At 46.6% G+C, this 16,110-nt stretch overlaps 1 protein-coding gene across 1 annotated transcript in view; it reads left to right on the top strand.

Annotated features, from left to right (window-relative positions):
• Positions 1-13,197, top strand: part of LOC120052102 (cadherin-2-like) — a 49,350-nt gene extending 36,153 nt beyond the window's left edge. The window contains exon 15 of the mRNA XM_038998954.1: positions 11,933-13,197. Within this exon, the coding sequence (XP_038854882.1) occupies positions 11,933-12,139 (207 nt within the window). The 3' untranslated portion in view covers positions 12,140-13,197. The remainder of the gene's footprint in view (positions 1-11,932) is intronic.
• The last annotated feature ends 2,913 nt before the right edge of the window (positions 13,198-16,110 follow it).

The raw sequence follows: 16,110 nt of genomic DNA, 5'->3' as shown, positions 1-16,110 counted from the left end.
CTCAAAGGGTTCCAGGTCTCTGCACACCTCCTCCACCACCTCCCATTCCTCTTGGATCAGAGCATCAACAGGTGCATTGACAATGTCAGAAATGATGGCATCCTTGACTCAAGAAACCGCTTCAACATATAACATGTTGAATTCCACCTTGTAGTGCAGTCTTGTTTAGGCCTCAGCTCAGGCATCCCGATCTGGCGTTGTGTAGACTTTAGTTTTTCAGCACCTACTGTGCTCCTGTGGAAGTATTCCACAGCTGCTTTCACTTTCTCCACAGTGGGCTTCATCACCTTCAGAGCATCTCTTACAATCAGGTTGATTGTGTGGGCAAGACATGGATGATGGGTTATGTTCGCTGCATTGTTGCTAACACAACAGCACTTTTCCATCTACTTTCCATTATCTGTCCACTCTCAACAGTTTCTCTGCCAAGTGTCTGTCGCTGAACTCAAAGCAGTCCAGAAGACAGCTAGACATCAAAAATCTTCAATGAAGTGACATGTAACCGACATGTAAGAAGTGGTTACCCTTGATATCCAGCAGTCAGTGGTAAGGCAAACTGCAGTAGCTTTTTGGACTCTTTCCCGCACTGAAGCCCATTTGCCCTCGTACAGTTGTTTGAAAAGGTTTTCCTGCTTGGAATTGTGTACATTGGATTTAGACTATTGCTATAATTTCTAAAACCTCTGTCCTCCACGGTCGAAAATTACTGGAAATCGGTTGCAATCATTTTAGCCAATGCAATAACAATTTGGCCTTGTTTTGCTACAGACATAGACTTTGGCGTAAACTGGCCCATAGAAGACTGCGATGCTGTGGATCGCGTAGTAGGCCTACTTGACTGAGTGGATACATCTCCACGTGTGGAGGTGCTGGCTCCACCACTATCACTAGCAGGCCCGCTAGTTTCTCGAAGCTCCGCTACAGCTAGCTTCACAGTTGGGTGCACAGTTCGCATACGCCGGTGTAGGTTGTGCGTAGAACCGGCTTTATATGAGATTTTGTTTTGGCAAATTCTACACTGTGCTCTAACATTGGATGCATTTGAATGATGTAGACAAAAGCTACTGTGCTTCCGACTCATTTTCCAGCTGTTGTTTTCACAGCTGTCCTTCCTCTCTCTCCTCAGCTGCTAAGTGTGTGACTGTGAGTGAGTTGTCTCGGCCCTCACGGATCTTTGGTTCATTGGTTAACACGGTGTGTCTGATTGACAGGAACTACAGGTGAGGCTGTTAGTCTGAGCAGACAGTCAGAACGAATATGTGTGCGCTTGAGCATTTAGGTCTATTATTTAATGAATTTTTTTGTTCTTTGAATTAGTTCATTCTATTTTATTTAGATCTTTTGGTTATTCATATCTTAATTTTGTTGTATTTTTATAAATAGATTTGGCTATTCTGATATGCGAGGCGGATCAAAAAGTTCACCTTCAAGAGCCGGCTCTTAGAGCCGACTCGTTTGCGAACGACCCATCACTAGCATAGACGTGAAACACCAAATAACCATAAATATACTGTAATATACAAGTACCTAGCAGCCAACCAGTTTGCACTAATCCAAAGTAATTAGAGGAAAATACTAAAATACCAACATGATTACAGTAGCATTTACATTCTTACAGTATTGTACCATGTCATTGCTCTATATGTTGCAGTAATTTACTGTACACTGGTGGCAAATTACAGTAATTTTTTTATTTAATTACAGTAATTACACTGTGAAAATAACAGTAATTTACTGTGAACTAGCCAGAGACAGGCAAAGATTCATCCTAAAGGTATCTTATTACAAATTGAGGATATTTTGAAGACCAATGTATCCTTAACGACAACAGCATTCCCAGTAATGATTCCAGAAATCTTACTTGCTAAGACTATGATGTTTTTTTATCAACCTTACATGAATGCACTGACTGTAAATCACTCTGGACAAGCGCGTCCGCTAAATTACCAACATGTAAATTTAAAAAAATTGCATTTGCAAAGCACATTGCTGGGTGTTATTCTAATAAGCTCTGCCCTCAAACTATTTGTATTTTGATCAAATTTTCTCTTGTTTGGGGGCGGTGGTCATTAGAATAATACCCAGCAGTGTGCTTTGCAAGTGTTAATATTTACATTTACATTTTGGTCATATACAGTAGCAAACGCTCTTATCCAGAGCGACTTAGTCGGTGTATTAAACTAAGGTAAACAAAAATATACCACAGTTATAGCAAGTAAAAAGATTGTTACCGTTACCAAGAATGTTGTAGTTAAGCAGGCTACATGCAAGTATGTATTTGTTATAGAAAATATGGAATACATGTGTGGTAAACTGTTGCAAAATAGGCTACATGAATTGTAGTTCAGGCCAGTGAAATACAAATGACAAAATAAGTATTGAAATACCGATATCAAATACAACATAAATACTGCCCAGCGTTGGCACTAACTACTTGCACTGTAAATTTGCCATAGTTTTACTAACCACTGTGCTTACAGTAATGCACTGTAAATTCTAGAAATATAGCATGTTACTGTAGTCAGGTGTTCCAGGTATATGCTGTAAATGTGTGTTAGTGAAGGTCCTGTAAATATACAGTAACCTGCCATCCAAGCGGTGATGCAGCCAGTCAAGATGCTCTCAGTGTTGCAGCTGTACAACTTTTTGAGGATCTTAGGGCCCATGCCAAATCTTTTAAGCCTCCTGGGGGGAAAGAGGCGTTGTCGTACATTGTTCACGACTGTGTTGGTGTGTGGACCATGTTAATTTCTTACTGAATGTGGACACAGAGGAACTTGAAGCTCTCAACCCCCTCCACTACAACCCCGTTGATGTTGAATGAACCATGCTCAGTCCTCCATTTCCTGTAGTCTATGGTCAGCTCCTTTGTCTTGCTGACTTTGAGGGAGAGGTTGTAGTCCTGGCACCACACTGCCAGGTGACTGATTTCCTCCCTTTTGGATGACTTATCGTCATCAGTGATAAGGCCAACCACCGTTGTTTAGTCAGCAAACTTAATGGTGGTGTTTGAGTCATTCACGACCACGCAGTCGTCAGTAAACAAAGAGTACAAGAGAGGACTAAGCATACACCCCTGACGGGCCCCTGTGTTGAGGGTCAGCATGGCGGATGTGTTGTTGTCTACCCGTCAGGAAGTCCAGGAGCCAGTTGCACAGGGAGGTATTCAGTCCCAGGGACCTGAGCTTAGTGATGAGCTTGGAGGGCACTATGGTGTTGAATGCTGAGCTGTAGTCAATGAACATCATTTTCACCTAGGTTTTCCTCTTGTCCAGGTGGGAAAGGGCAGTGTGATAGAGATTGTGTCATTTGTTGGGGCGGTATGCGAATTGGAGTGGGTCCAAGGTGTCTGGGATGATGGTATTGATGTGAGCAATGACCTTCAAAGCATTTCATGGCATTCTTGGGCACAGGGACTATGATGGTCTGCTTGAAATGTAGGTATTACAGAGGTTGAAAATGGCAGTGAAGATGCATGCCAGCTAGTCAATTGATGCTCTGAGTACGCGTCCTGGTAATTCGTCTGGCCACGCATCCTTGTGAATGTTAACTTGTTTTAAAGGTCTTACATAGGCTACAGAGAGCGAGATCACACACTCGTCCAGAACAGCTGGTGCTCTCATGCATGGTTCAGTGTTGCTTGCCTCAAAACGAGTATATAAGGCATTTAACTTGTCTGGTAGGTGCCCATCACTGGGCAGCTCGTGGTTGGGTTTCCCTTTTTTGTCTGTGATAGTTTGCAAGACGACGAGTGTCAGAGCCGGCGTAGATTGATTCGATCATAGTCCTGTATTGAAGATTTCCCTGTTTGAAGGCTTGTAGGAAGTCGTAGCGGAATTTCTTCTAAGCGTCCCGATTAGTGTCCCGCTCCTTGAAGCAGCAGCTCCAGTATTTAGCTCAGTGCAGATGTTGCCTGTAATCCATGGCTTCCAGTTGGGGTTTGTACGTACATCACTGGGTGGACACAATGTCGTCGATGCGCTTATTAATGAAGCTGGAGGCTGATGTGGTAAACTCCTCAATTTTATCGGATGAATCCGGAACATATTTGAGTCTGTGCTAGCAAAATCGTCCTGTAGCTTAGCATTCACCTCATCTGACTTATTCCGTATTGAGTATGTAACTGGTACTTCTTGTTTGAGTGTAGGTAGGAAGGATAGAGACGTCTGCCAAACACAGCTCTGAATAATGAGGTGAGCTGTCAGACATGGTGAGCTGATCTAGACAGCTTAATCTAGCAGACATGACAAGAAGATGCTTCTCCCACTGCCTCACTCCTCCTTAAATCAATCAAATGAAATAAATAGTTTGGGGTATGACATGTAGAAATAATTACACGGGAAATTTCCAGGTGTTAAAATGTTGGTGTTGAGGTAAAAAGTGTTTTTAAATTGACAGTGTTATTTGAATAACAGTGGAATCCACACCGTGTGGTGGTGTTGTTACTCGACTGTGTTGACTTCATTTACGTTAACCCTGAGTGAAAAAGACAGGGGAGGAGCCTCCATTATCATATTTTCCAGCTTGCTTTGTTGCAGGTTGCTTTTTAAAATAATTAGTTTTAATATTATGTTTCTGCATGCACATTGATTGATTAATTTATCTTGCACTACACAAAGATAACATACATTTTTCTAAACTAATCCAATCTGTGTAAGTGGTTGGATTTATTTAATGCGTCATTGAGATGGTTGTTCCAGTTTAGATTGTTAAATGAGACTTAACCATCTTCTCTACCTTTGCTGCAGCTGCGTGTTATTAAAAGTTCCTATTGTTGGCTATCCTGGCTGGATTCCAATAGGAATTATATAACACTTTGCAAACCAGTAGAGGTGGGAAACCGAGGTGTTCTGAATGCTTCCTCACTTTTTACTCTGAGATTCATTATCTGTTCACAATGCACATTGGTGACATCTGCTGGTCAGCAATAAATAGCAGAATTGTTTTCTTGTTCTCTCCACTGTTTTCATCACATCTCCGTTGCGCAGCAGTAAATAGTTAGCTTTAGTAGCCTATAATCAGTTGTTTACTATTTTTCAAAAATGTTTTTTTCAAAAACGGAATCTATGGCATTACTTAGGCTGCTTAAGACAAGCTTATACTATACTAAATAAAACAAATTATTTGAACATCAGTGCAGAAAGTGTGGTTTAAGAACAACTTACACAAACAAAACCCAGGGAAGAGATTGTCCAGCAAAGACTGAATTACGAAGATGAAAGGTACAAGAACTAAAAAATCAACTGGCAGCGCAGCAGTCAATCTTTGTGACCAAAGGGAAGGCGGCAACCGTGGCCTCTTATCGTGTGAGTCGCTTTCTTACTAAGCATAAAAAGTTGTTCAAAGATGGGAAGATGATCAAGGAAGCATTTCCAACTGCCCTTTTGTAAGCTTGTCTCCATTACTACCGATGGGGCACCCGCTATGGTAGGCCGCATTAGAGGGTTCGTTGCATTGTGCAAACGATATGATTCTTTCCCCGACTTTCTTAGTTATCACTGCGTAATTCATCAGCAAGCTTTGCGCGGGAAGATGTTAAACATGAAAGAGATGATGGATGTTACTTTGAAGATTGTGTGTTCTATTCGAGCAAGAAGCCTACAGCGGAGGCTATTTCGCGCTCACTTAGGAGACTGAAGCAAAGCACACAGACCAGCTGCTGCACACAGATGTGCGGTGGCTGAGCCGAGGTACATTTTTAGGGAGATTCAGTGAGTTGTTGCCTGAAATCAAGGAGTTTCTCAAGGTCTCCAAACATGCAGAATATGCACAGCTAGAGGACACACAGTGGCTCCTGGATTTAGCTTTTCTCACTGACCTAACTTACATGCTTAATGAATTGAATATATAGCTGCAAGGAAAAGGCAAACATGTAATTGACATGATCAGCTCTGTGAACACTTAAATGCAAACTTTAACTGCTCACAAGAAAGCTGCAACGTAAGGACCTGCACTTCTTTCAACACATACATTGAAAACTTGAACGTCAGGGCAAGGATACAGCACAGCTTGACAGTGCACGTTACGTAGAGCAAGTCCAGAGCATCTTATCTGAGTTTGACAGTTGTTTCACTGACTTTGCATCACTTGATCTTATTGCCACTTATATGTGCTTTCCGTTTGGCACAGACCTACTGTAAATGTGGAAGTCATTGCCTCCAAAATAGGATCACTTTTTCAGTTGGACACAACTATAGCAGAAACTGAAATGCTCACCCTTCAAAATGACATTCTGCTAAAATCCAGGGCAACCACTGAGATGAAAGAACAGTTCTGGGAGCTGCTGTAGAGGAGAAGTATCCCAACATAAGAAAATGTGCTCAACTTATCATTCCTTTTTGGATCAAACTACGTCTGTGAGTCTGCTTTTTCTCACATGAAGTCGTTACAGTACCCCCCCCCCCCCGACGCGCGGCTCCAGCGGTGCCGGTGGAACTCACGCAGTAGTTCAGGGTCTAATACATCAGCCACCGGAACCCAGCACCTCTCCTCCGGACCGTACCCTTCCCACTCCACGAGGTACTGAAGGCCCTCTGCCCGACGCCTTGAATCCAGGATAAAACGGACAGAGTACGCCGGGGCCCCCTCGATGTCTAGAGGGGGCGGAGGAACCTCCCGCACCTCAGACTCCTGGAGCGGACCAGCCACCACCGGCCTGAGGAGAGACACATGGAATAAGGGGTTAATATGGTAATCAGGGGGGAGCTGTAACCTGTAACATACCTCGTTCACTCTCCTCAGGACTTTGAATTGCCCCGCAAACCGCGGTCCCAACTTCCTGCAGGGCAGGTGGAGGGGAAGGTTTCGGGTAGAGAGCCAGACCCTGTCCCCTGGTGCAAACACCGGGGCCTCACTGCGGTGACGGACCACGCTGGTCTTTTGGCGCAGCGCGGCCTGCTGGAAGTGACCATGAGCGGCTTCCCAGGTCTCCTCTGCGCGTCTGAACCACTCATCCACCGCAGGAGCTTCGGTCTGACTCCGATGCTACTGTGCCAGAACCGGCTGATACCCCAATACACACTGAAAGGGGGAGAGGTTAGTGGAGGAGTGGCGGAGCGAGTTCTGCGCCATCTCTGCCCAGGGCACGAACGCCGCCCACTCCCCCGGCCGGTCCTGGCAATAGGACCGCAGAAACCTGCCCACATCCTGGTTCACTCTCTCCACCTGCCCATTACTCTTGGGGTGGAAACCCGAGGTAAGGCTGATTGAGACCCCCAAATGTTCCTTGAACGCCCTCCAGACTCTCGAAGTGAACTGGGGACCCCGATCAGACACTATATCCTCAGGCACCCCGTAGTGCCGGAAGACGTGTGTAAACAGGGCCTCCGCAGTTTGTAGGGCCGTAGGGAGACCAGGCAGAGGGAGGAGACAACAGGACTTAGAGAAACGATGCACAACGACCAAGATCGAGGTGTTCCCCTGTGAGGGAGGAAGATCGGTTAGAAAATCAACCGACAGGTGTGACCAAGGCCGTTGTGGAATGGGTAAGGGATGTAGCTTACCTCTGGGCAGGTGTCTAGGAGCCTTACACTGGGTGCATACCAAGCAGGAGGAAACATAAACCCTTACGTCCCGAGCCAAAGTGGGCCACCAGTACTTCCCAGACAGACAGCGCACCGTCCAACCGATCCCCGGATGACCAGAGGAGGGTGATGTGTGGGCCCAATAGATCAACTGGTCACGGACAGCAGACGGAACGTACTGAAGTCCGACGGGACACTGGTGTGGAGCGGGTTCATTATGCAATGCCCGCTGAATGTCCGCGTCCAGCTCCCACACGACCGGCGCTACCAGGCAGGAGGCCGGGAGAATGGGAGTCTGATCCATGGGCCGCTCCTCTGTGTCATACAGCCGGGGCAGTGCGTCTGCCTTAACATTCTGGGAACCTGGTCTTTAGGACAGGGTAAACACAAAACGGGTAAAGAACATGGCCCACCTTGCCTGATGAGGATTCAGTCTCCTAGCTGCCCGGATGTACTCCAGGTTGTGGTGGTCAATCCAGATGAGGAAAGTGTGTTTAGCCCCCTCAAGCCAATGTCTCCACGCCTTCAAAGCTTTAACCACAGCCAACAGCTCCCAGTCCCCCACATCATAGTTCCGCTCCGCCGGGCGGAGCTTCTTCGAGAAGAAAGCACAGGCGCGGAGCTTCGGTGGCGTGCCCGAGCGCTGAGAGCACGGCTCCGATCCCAGCCTCTGACGCGTCCACCTCCACTATGAATGCCAAAGAGGGATCCGGATGCGCCAGCACGGGAGCCGAGGAAAACATAGCCCTCAGCTGCCCAAAAGCCCTGTCCGCCTCAACAGACCACTGCAGACATACAGGACCCCCCTTCAACAGTGAGGTAATGGGAGCAGCCACCTGGCCAAAACCCCGGATAAATCTCCGGTAGTAATTGACAAACCCAAAAAATCGCTGCACCTCCTTTACCGTGGTGGGAGTCGGCCAACTACGCACGGCTGCTATGCGGTCACTCACCATCTCCACCCCTGATGTGGAAATGCGATACCCTAGGAAGGAGACTGACTGTTGAAAGAACAGGCATTTCTCAGCCTTGACATACATGTCATGCTCCAACAGTCGGCCAAGTACCTTGCGCACCAAGGACACATTCTCAGCGCGTGTAGTGGAGTATATCAGAATGTCATCGATATACACCACTACACCCTGCTCATGCAGGTCCCTGAAAGTCTTGTCTACAAAGGATGACGAGGTACTCATAATGCCCTGAGGTGGTACTAAACGCCGTCTTCCACTCGTCTCCCTCTCGGATACGCACCAGATTGTACGCACTCCTGAGATCCAGTTTAGTGAAGTAGCGCGCCCCGTGCATTGACTCAATCGCCATGGCAATAAGAAGTAGCGGGTAACTGTACCTCACCGTGATTTTATTAAGACCTCTATAATCAATGCACGGGCACAGACCTCCACCCTTCTTCTTCACAAAAGAAACTCGAGGAGGCGGGTGAAGTGGAGGGCCGAATGTACCCCTGACGCAGGGATTCAGAGGCATATGTCTCCATAGCCACCATCTCCACTTGTGACAGGGGATACACGTGACTCTTGGTAAGTGCAGCGTCTACCAGGAGATTTATCGCACAATCCTCCCGTCGATGGGGTGGTAATTGAGTCGCCTTCTTCTTACAGAAGGCAAGAGCAAAATCGGCATATTCTGGGGGAATGCGCACGGTGGAGACCTGGTCTGGACTTTCCACCGTGGTAGCACCAACGGAAACCCCTACACACCTCCCCGAGCACTCTCGCGACCACCCCGTGAGAGCCCTCTGTTGCCAGGAAATGGTGGGGTTATGACGAGCCAACCAGGGAAGACCTAGTACCACGGGAAACGCAGGAGAGTCAATGAGAAAGAGACTGATTTTCTCATCACGAACCCCCTGCGTCTCCATGGCCAGGAAGATGGTGGCCTCCCTGATTAGCCCGGACCCTAATGGTCGACTATCCAGAGCGTAAACCGGAAAAGGTCTATCCACGGGAATAATGGGGATACCTAAACTAAGTGCTAACGCTCTGTCAATAAAATTCCCAGCTGCGCCTGAATCGACGAGCGCCTTATGCTGGGATTGCGGGGAGAACTCAGGGAAACAAACAGGTACAAACAGGTGAACAACAGAGGACTCTGGATGAGAGTGGTGCATACTCACCCGAGGTGAGGCCAGAGTGCCCTGCCTGCTGCCTCGACTCCCAGAGGGACCAACCCGGCATCGACCGGCAGTGTGCCCTCTGCCGCCACAGATGGTGCACGTGAAGGCTCCTCCTCCAGCCTCCCTACGCGCAGCCCCTCCCAACTCCATGGGCACCGGAGCGGGAGCGTTGGGAGATGGAACTGCCAGAGCCCCCTCAGGACGTCCACGGATGACCAGCAGGTTATCCAACCGGATGGACATATCCACCAGTTGGTCAAAGGTGGTGGTGGCATCCCTGCAAGCCAACTCCCGTCGGACGTCCTCATGTAAGCTGCATCGATAGTGGTCGATGAGGCCCCTGTCGTTCCATCCTGCTCCGGCGGCATAGGTCCGGAACTCTAGCGCGAAATCCTGTGCACTCCTCGTCCCCTGCCTCAAATGGAAAAGTCGTTCACCCGCTGCTCTACCTTCGGGCAGATGGTCAAAGACAGCCCGGAAACGGAGGGTAAACTCCTCGAAGTGGTCCAACACCGTGTCTTCCTATCCCCACACGGCGTTTGCCCACTCCACAGCTCTCAGGAGACGAGGGCGAATACACTCTCCCTTTCTGAGGGAGCTGGGTGAACAGTGGCCAGGTAAAGGTCCAGTTGCAAAAGGAACCCCTGGCACTGTGCGGCCGTCCCATCATACTCCCTGGGAAGGGAGAGATGTATTCCACTGGAGCTGGATCCGGACGGGACGGGTAGAGATAACCCCGGTTGAGCTGGTCGAGGTGCTGGAGAGACTTCCTGTCTCTCCCAGCGGTCCATGGTCTGGACAACGTGATCCATCATGGCACCGAGATAATGTAGCGTAGCCAAGTGTTCCTGGACGCGTTCCTCGACTCGTCTGACCGGTGTACCTGCTCCTGCTGACTCCATGGTTGGTGTAGGATTCTGTTATGTGTGTGTATCGGAGGTGAAGTCAGGTGCAGGAGAGCACAGAGTAGTGAATAGGCACAATTTATTCCGGTTTAGAAAACAGCACAAAATAAACAACAAATGTGCCTAAAACAAGGAACATAGACAAAAATAAATGCGCGTAATAAAATACACAATATCCAAATACACAATATCCAAAAACAATCCTACACAAAGACATGATGGGGAACAGAAGAATAAATACATATGAATTGATTGGGGAATGAAAACCAGGTGTGCAGGGAACAAGACAAAACAAATGGATACATGAAAAATGCAGCGGCGATGGCTAGAATGCCAGTGATGTCGACCGCCGAACGCCGCCCGAACAAGGAGAGGAGCCGACTTCGGCGGAAGTCGTGACATCCACCCAATGCCAAAAGTCACACAAAGGTAGAAAATTAAATAAGTCGCACTTAATTGTGGAAAACATGTTATTTGTACACATTATATTTGGGTATCAAATATTTAAAACACAGGTATTAATTCCCTAACACTGAGAAAGTGTAACATCATGTTAATTTATGTTTTTTTTGCAACACCCATGGTGTTAAGGACGCAACACTCTTGGGGTGTTAACTTTTCGAAGTGTTGATCAACTAAGGTTAACACTATTTGAGATGGTCCAATGTAATTTCTAAGGAAGTGTTACATTTAACACTGTGGTTGTTAAAATTCTGATCACAAATTTGCTGTGACTAAGACTGACATGTTCCAAAAACATGTCTAGAGCCTCATCTTATCAGATTTGTTTTATTGATTTTTGCACTGAGACAAGACGTCAGTCAATGACAAAGTTATTATTATATTATAACAAAGTCTGTCAGCCGTGGTGTGTGTGTGTGTGTGTGTGTGTGTGTGTGTGTGTGTGTGTGTGTGTGTGTGTGTGTGTGTGTGTGTGTGTGTGTGTGTGTGTGTGTGTGTGTGTGTGCGCGCATGTGAAGTATGGGTTGGTTTTAAATATAGTGCTATGTTCAGTAATCTGCTGAATCTCCTCAGAGAGACAGACCCAGCATCTGTCTAGCCTGACCTAAATCGTCCTCTTCTCTACTCCACCCTCCATAATCCCTCCTTTTTCTCCTCTACCCTTACTCTCTTGCTCCCTCTATCTCTCTCATTCTATATATCTCATTCCCCCTCTTTTTCTCTCTCCTGACATTTAAAAAAATCATTTTTCTCCCTCTTTCCCCTTACCTCTTTCGCTTTTTCCCAATTTGTCTCCTCCTCTTCCTCTCCTTTACTCCCTCTTCTTACCTTTTATCTCTCGCCTCTCTCTCTCTCATTATTTATCTCTCTCTTCCTCTACCCTTATCTCTCCTCTCCCTCCACAGGGTCTGAAGGCAGCTGATAATGACCCGACAGCGCCTCCCTACGACAGTCTTCTGGTGTTTGACTATGAAGGCAGTGGCTCCACCGCTGGCTCCCTCAGCTCCCTTCACTCCTCTTCTTCCGGCGGAGACCAGGACTACGACTACCTCAGCGACTGGGGCCCGCGCTTCCGCAAGCTGGCAGACCTCTATGGTGGAGAGGACAACTAGGACTAGCCCCGTGCTGGGGGGAATTGGCAAGGGGTGGGTGGGATGGGGGAGCGAAAATGAATGGCACTTTTCTATCATGGGACAGGGAAGGAGTGCTGGTTGTAAAGAGACTTCTATTTTGTCTGACTTGAACAGAGGAACAGAAACAAAGTGGAGTATGTTGGTGTGGCAACTGCTAGCCTAACCTGCTAGCAAACAGGATAACTGAGCCTAGTGGATTGTTCCCCATATGCTTAGGATTGCTAAAACTCAGAGGAGAATATGGTTACTGCTTGCCTAGCCTGCTAGCATGCAGGCTAACTGAGGTTAGAATGGAGTTTTAACCTACGTGCTAAGGGTCGCTAACAGCTCGAGTACATTTCTGTGGCAACTGCTAGCCTAGCCAGTTAGCATACAGGTTAACTGAGGCTAGCAGAGTGTTAGCCCACACGCTCAGAGGAGAACATTGGAAGTAAACCGACCGTTGGTACTTTGACGGGTAGTTAACGGCGAATGAGAGAGTCTGGGCGATTGCTCAGCAGTTAACGATGCTAAAGACGCTTAGTTACACTTGAATCTCACAGTACAGAAGCACTGGGGTAAAAACGTGCCTTGTTGTACATTATTTTGATTCTGTTTTCGTTTTTTGTTCTTCATGACTTTCAAGGTCCTGACTCTAGCAGGGATTTTCGTCTGTAAGAGAGCGGACGTTTAAAATGAGGAACGCATGCTTCACCACGTGTGTTTGATGTGTGAAATAAAGTGTTGTTCGGGTTACACTGCCAGAGTGTGTAAGTCATCGTCATTGCCATGGAGACGCACAGGACGAACACTCCCCATTGCTGGATCGAGAGCATTGAGAGATGACATGTACAGTAAATGCTAAAAGACTAGATAGTTTCCCTGTTTTTCTTTGTTTTAAGCTTTTTTCACATTGTAACTTATTGCTAAGTAAAGTCACCAGTCCTACATTTTGTAGTAGACATATTGTTTAGTTACTCTGAGGTTTAGTCGGTGGATTCGACCAAAACCAGAGTTGGGGTCAATTCCACTTCAATTCAGTCAATTCAGGAAGTAAACTGCAATTCCAATTCCAAATTTTTTAACTGTAATTGTAATTTCAGTTTACTTCCTGAATTTATTAAATTAAAAAGGAATTTACTCCAACTCTGACTAAACCAAGATGACAATGATGATGAAGATGTTCCTTCTGTCCGTTCATCTGCCTTAGTGTTCATCTGGTACTCTTCTCTGATTGGCTACTCACTGTAAACACAAATATGTACAGATTGTACTTTATTTTCGGTTGTTGTTCTTTTTTGAGCGTGGTCTCAAAGTAATGCTACTATCCAGAACGTTGTATATGTATAATTTGGATTGCAGATTAAAAATGTTTTGCATGTTATTATCTTTTCATTATACAAAAAGGTATTTTCCAAATTTTTACACACACACAGAGACACTCCCTTTATTCCCAACTCAGGGATTCCAGCTCTTTTTCAGGGCTATATGTTCTCCCTCTCTCCTCTCCGTTCTTCCATCTCAAAGGCCCACTGTCCCCTATTATAGACATTAGTGTGGTGAGGATAAGTTGAAGGGGCATGGGCTGTTAATATGTATCTGTGGTTTGGAGTTTAGGTTGCTAATGCCTTAGGCAGCATACAAACCACCACGCTACCTCCATCCTACTCCTCAACCTCACTGCGTGCGTGCGTATGTACGGAGTCCTCTGTGGGCAGTTCTTCAGTCCGGTATCTGTTGATCAATCAATGTCATATTCAACCAGCTACTGGCAAGTCCTATTTTTAAAACTACACGATCTATCTCTCTCATCCCTCTTTCCCATCCCTATTCTCTTTTCCTATTCTCATTCCTGTTCTCTTTTTCTCATTCCTATATTAACACCCCCCACCACCACACACACAGACATCTATCTTTACATTATTTAACTTTTCCAAGTGCCTTTATCTACAAATACACACAAGGCCTTAATCAACTCCCCAACGGGCCAGGCAAAAGTTGAGTCATGCGTCCTCCGAAACATGGCCCGACAAACCGCGTTTCTTAACACCCGCTCGCTTTACCCGGAAGCCAGCCGCACCAATGTGTCAGAGAAAACACCGTTCAACTGACAGCTGGGGTCAGCCTGCAGGGACCCGGCCAGCCACAAGGAGTCGCTAGAGCGCGATGAGCCAAGTAAAGCCCACCTGGCCAAACCCTACCCAAATGACGCTGGGCCAATTGTGCGCCGCCCTATGGGACTCCCGGTCACGGCCAGTTGTGACACAGCCTGGGATCAAAACTGGGTCTGTAGGGGCCTCCCGGGTGGCGCAGTGGTCTAGAGCACTGCATCGCAGTGCTAGCTGCGCCACCAGAGTCTCTGGGTTCGCGCCCAGGCTCTGTCGCAGCCGGCCGCGACCGGGAGGTCCGTGGGGCGACGCACAATTGGCATAGCGTCGTCCGGGTTAGGGAGGGTTTGGCCGGTAGGGATATCCTTGTCTCATCGCGCTCCAGCGACTCCTGTGGTGGGCCGGGCGCAGTGCGCGCTAACCGAGGGGGGCGGGTGCACGGTGTTTCCTCCGACACATTGGTGCGGCTGCCTTCCGGGTTGGAGGCGCGCTGTGTTAAGAAGCAGTGCGGCTTGGTTGGGTTGTGCTTCGGAGGACGCATGGCTTTCAACCTTCGTCTCTCCCGAGCCCGTACGGGAGTTGTAGCGATGAGACAAGATCGTAATTACTAGCGATTGGATACCACAAAAATTGGGGAGAAAAGGGGATAAAATTTAAAAAATCAAATAAAAAAATAATTTAAAAAAACTGGGTCTGTAGTGAAGCCTCTAGCACTGCGATGCAGTGTCTTAGGCTGCTGCGCCACTCGGGAGGCATATGTTTTATTTTTTAATTGCTCCTAGTTTATTATCTAAACATTGATTTCCCAATTAACTGAATAGTGGGGGTGTGTATATAATAGTCTTATATAAACACCACATGCTGACTTACTGTACACACACACACACTGTAATTCCCAGTTTGTTATTCTGTGTGTGTTTGTCCTCTAATTCTCCCAGTGGGGATGCCTGAGCTGTAGCGTACTGTGGAAGGTTTAAATCTTCTCCTTTCTTTCTCTTCTTCCTTTATCTTAAATCCAACATGAAACACATTGTGGTTTCACACTGGTTTCACTCTCCAGTGTGGCATCCATTAACTCCCTCAAGGGCATGTCAGCTACTGTATATCTTTACTCTACAGCCTGCCGGAGACATAGAGAGAGACAGAGAAGAAAGAAGGGAGAAGAAAGAAGGGGAGACAGAGAGAAAAAAATGAAAGGATGCCGTTTGAATAAAACAGAGAGTTGAAAGAATTATTTGCAACTGAAAGAACGAGGAGGGCAATATGTTCAACCAACACCACTTTATTACCTCGATGCACTCACTACCTGAATACAGAAAGAAACGACAGTGACAGAGTGTTTTATGGCTTAATTAGTAGGAGGAGCTAATCATCCTTCCCCTTTGGTTCGTAGCAGACTATTGGCAGTTACAAAGTATGACAGTATGACCTCCCTCTGTCCCTCAAATGTGATCATGGGTTCTACTATGGCCAAGTGTCACAGACAAGGTGCACCTTGCTTTCTTTCCCCTTCATTAGTATGTTCTTAGGTGACAGTTTCTTAACAGTAAGTCCGTATAGAGTGCATTCAGAAAGTATGCATATCCCTTGACTTATTCCACAGTTTGTTGTGTTACAGCCTGAATTCAAATTACATTAAATATATTTTTTTCTCTCACCCATCTACACACGATACCCCATAAAGACAAAGTGAAAACATGTTTTTATATATACAACCCTGAGTCAATACTTTGTAGAAGCACCTTTGGCAGTGATTACAGCGGTGAGTCTTTCTGGGTAAGTCTCTAAGAGCTTTCCAGTCCTGGATTGTGCAATATTTGCCAATTATTCTTTTTTAAATTCTTCAACCATAGATTTTCAAGT

The sequence above is a fragment of the Salvelinus namaycush genome, chromosome 8, assembly GCF_016432855.1.
Source record: "Salvelinus namaycush isolate Seneca chromosome 8, SaNama_1.0, whole genome shotgun sequence".
Lineage (NCBI taxonomy): Eukaryota > Metazoa > Chordata > Actinopteri > Salmoniformes > Salmonidae > Salvelinus > Salvelinus namaycush.
This window is presented reverse-complemented; position numbering and strand designations above follow the sequence as displayed.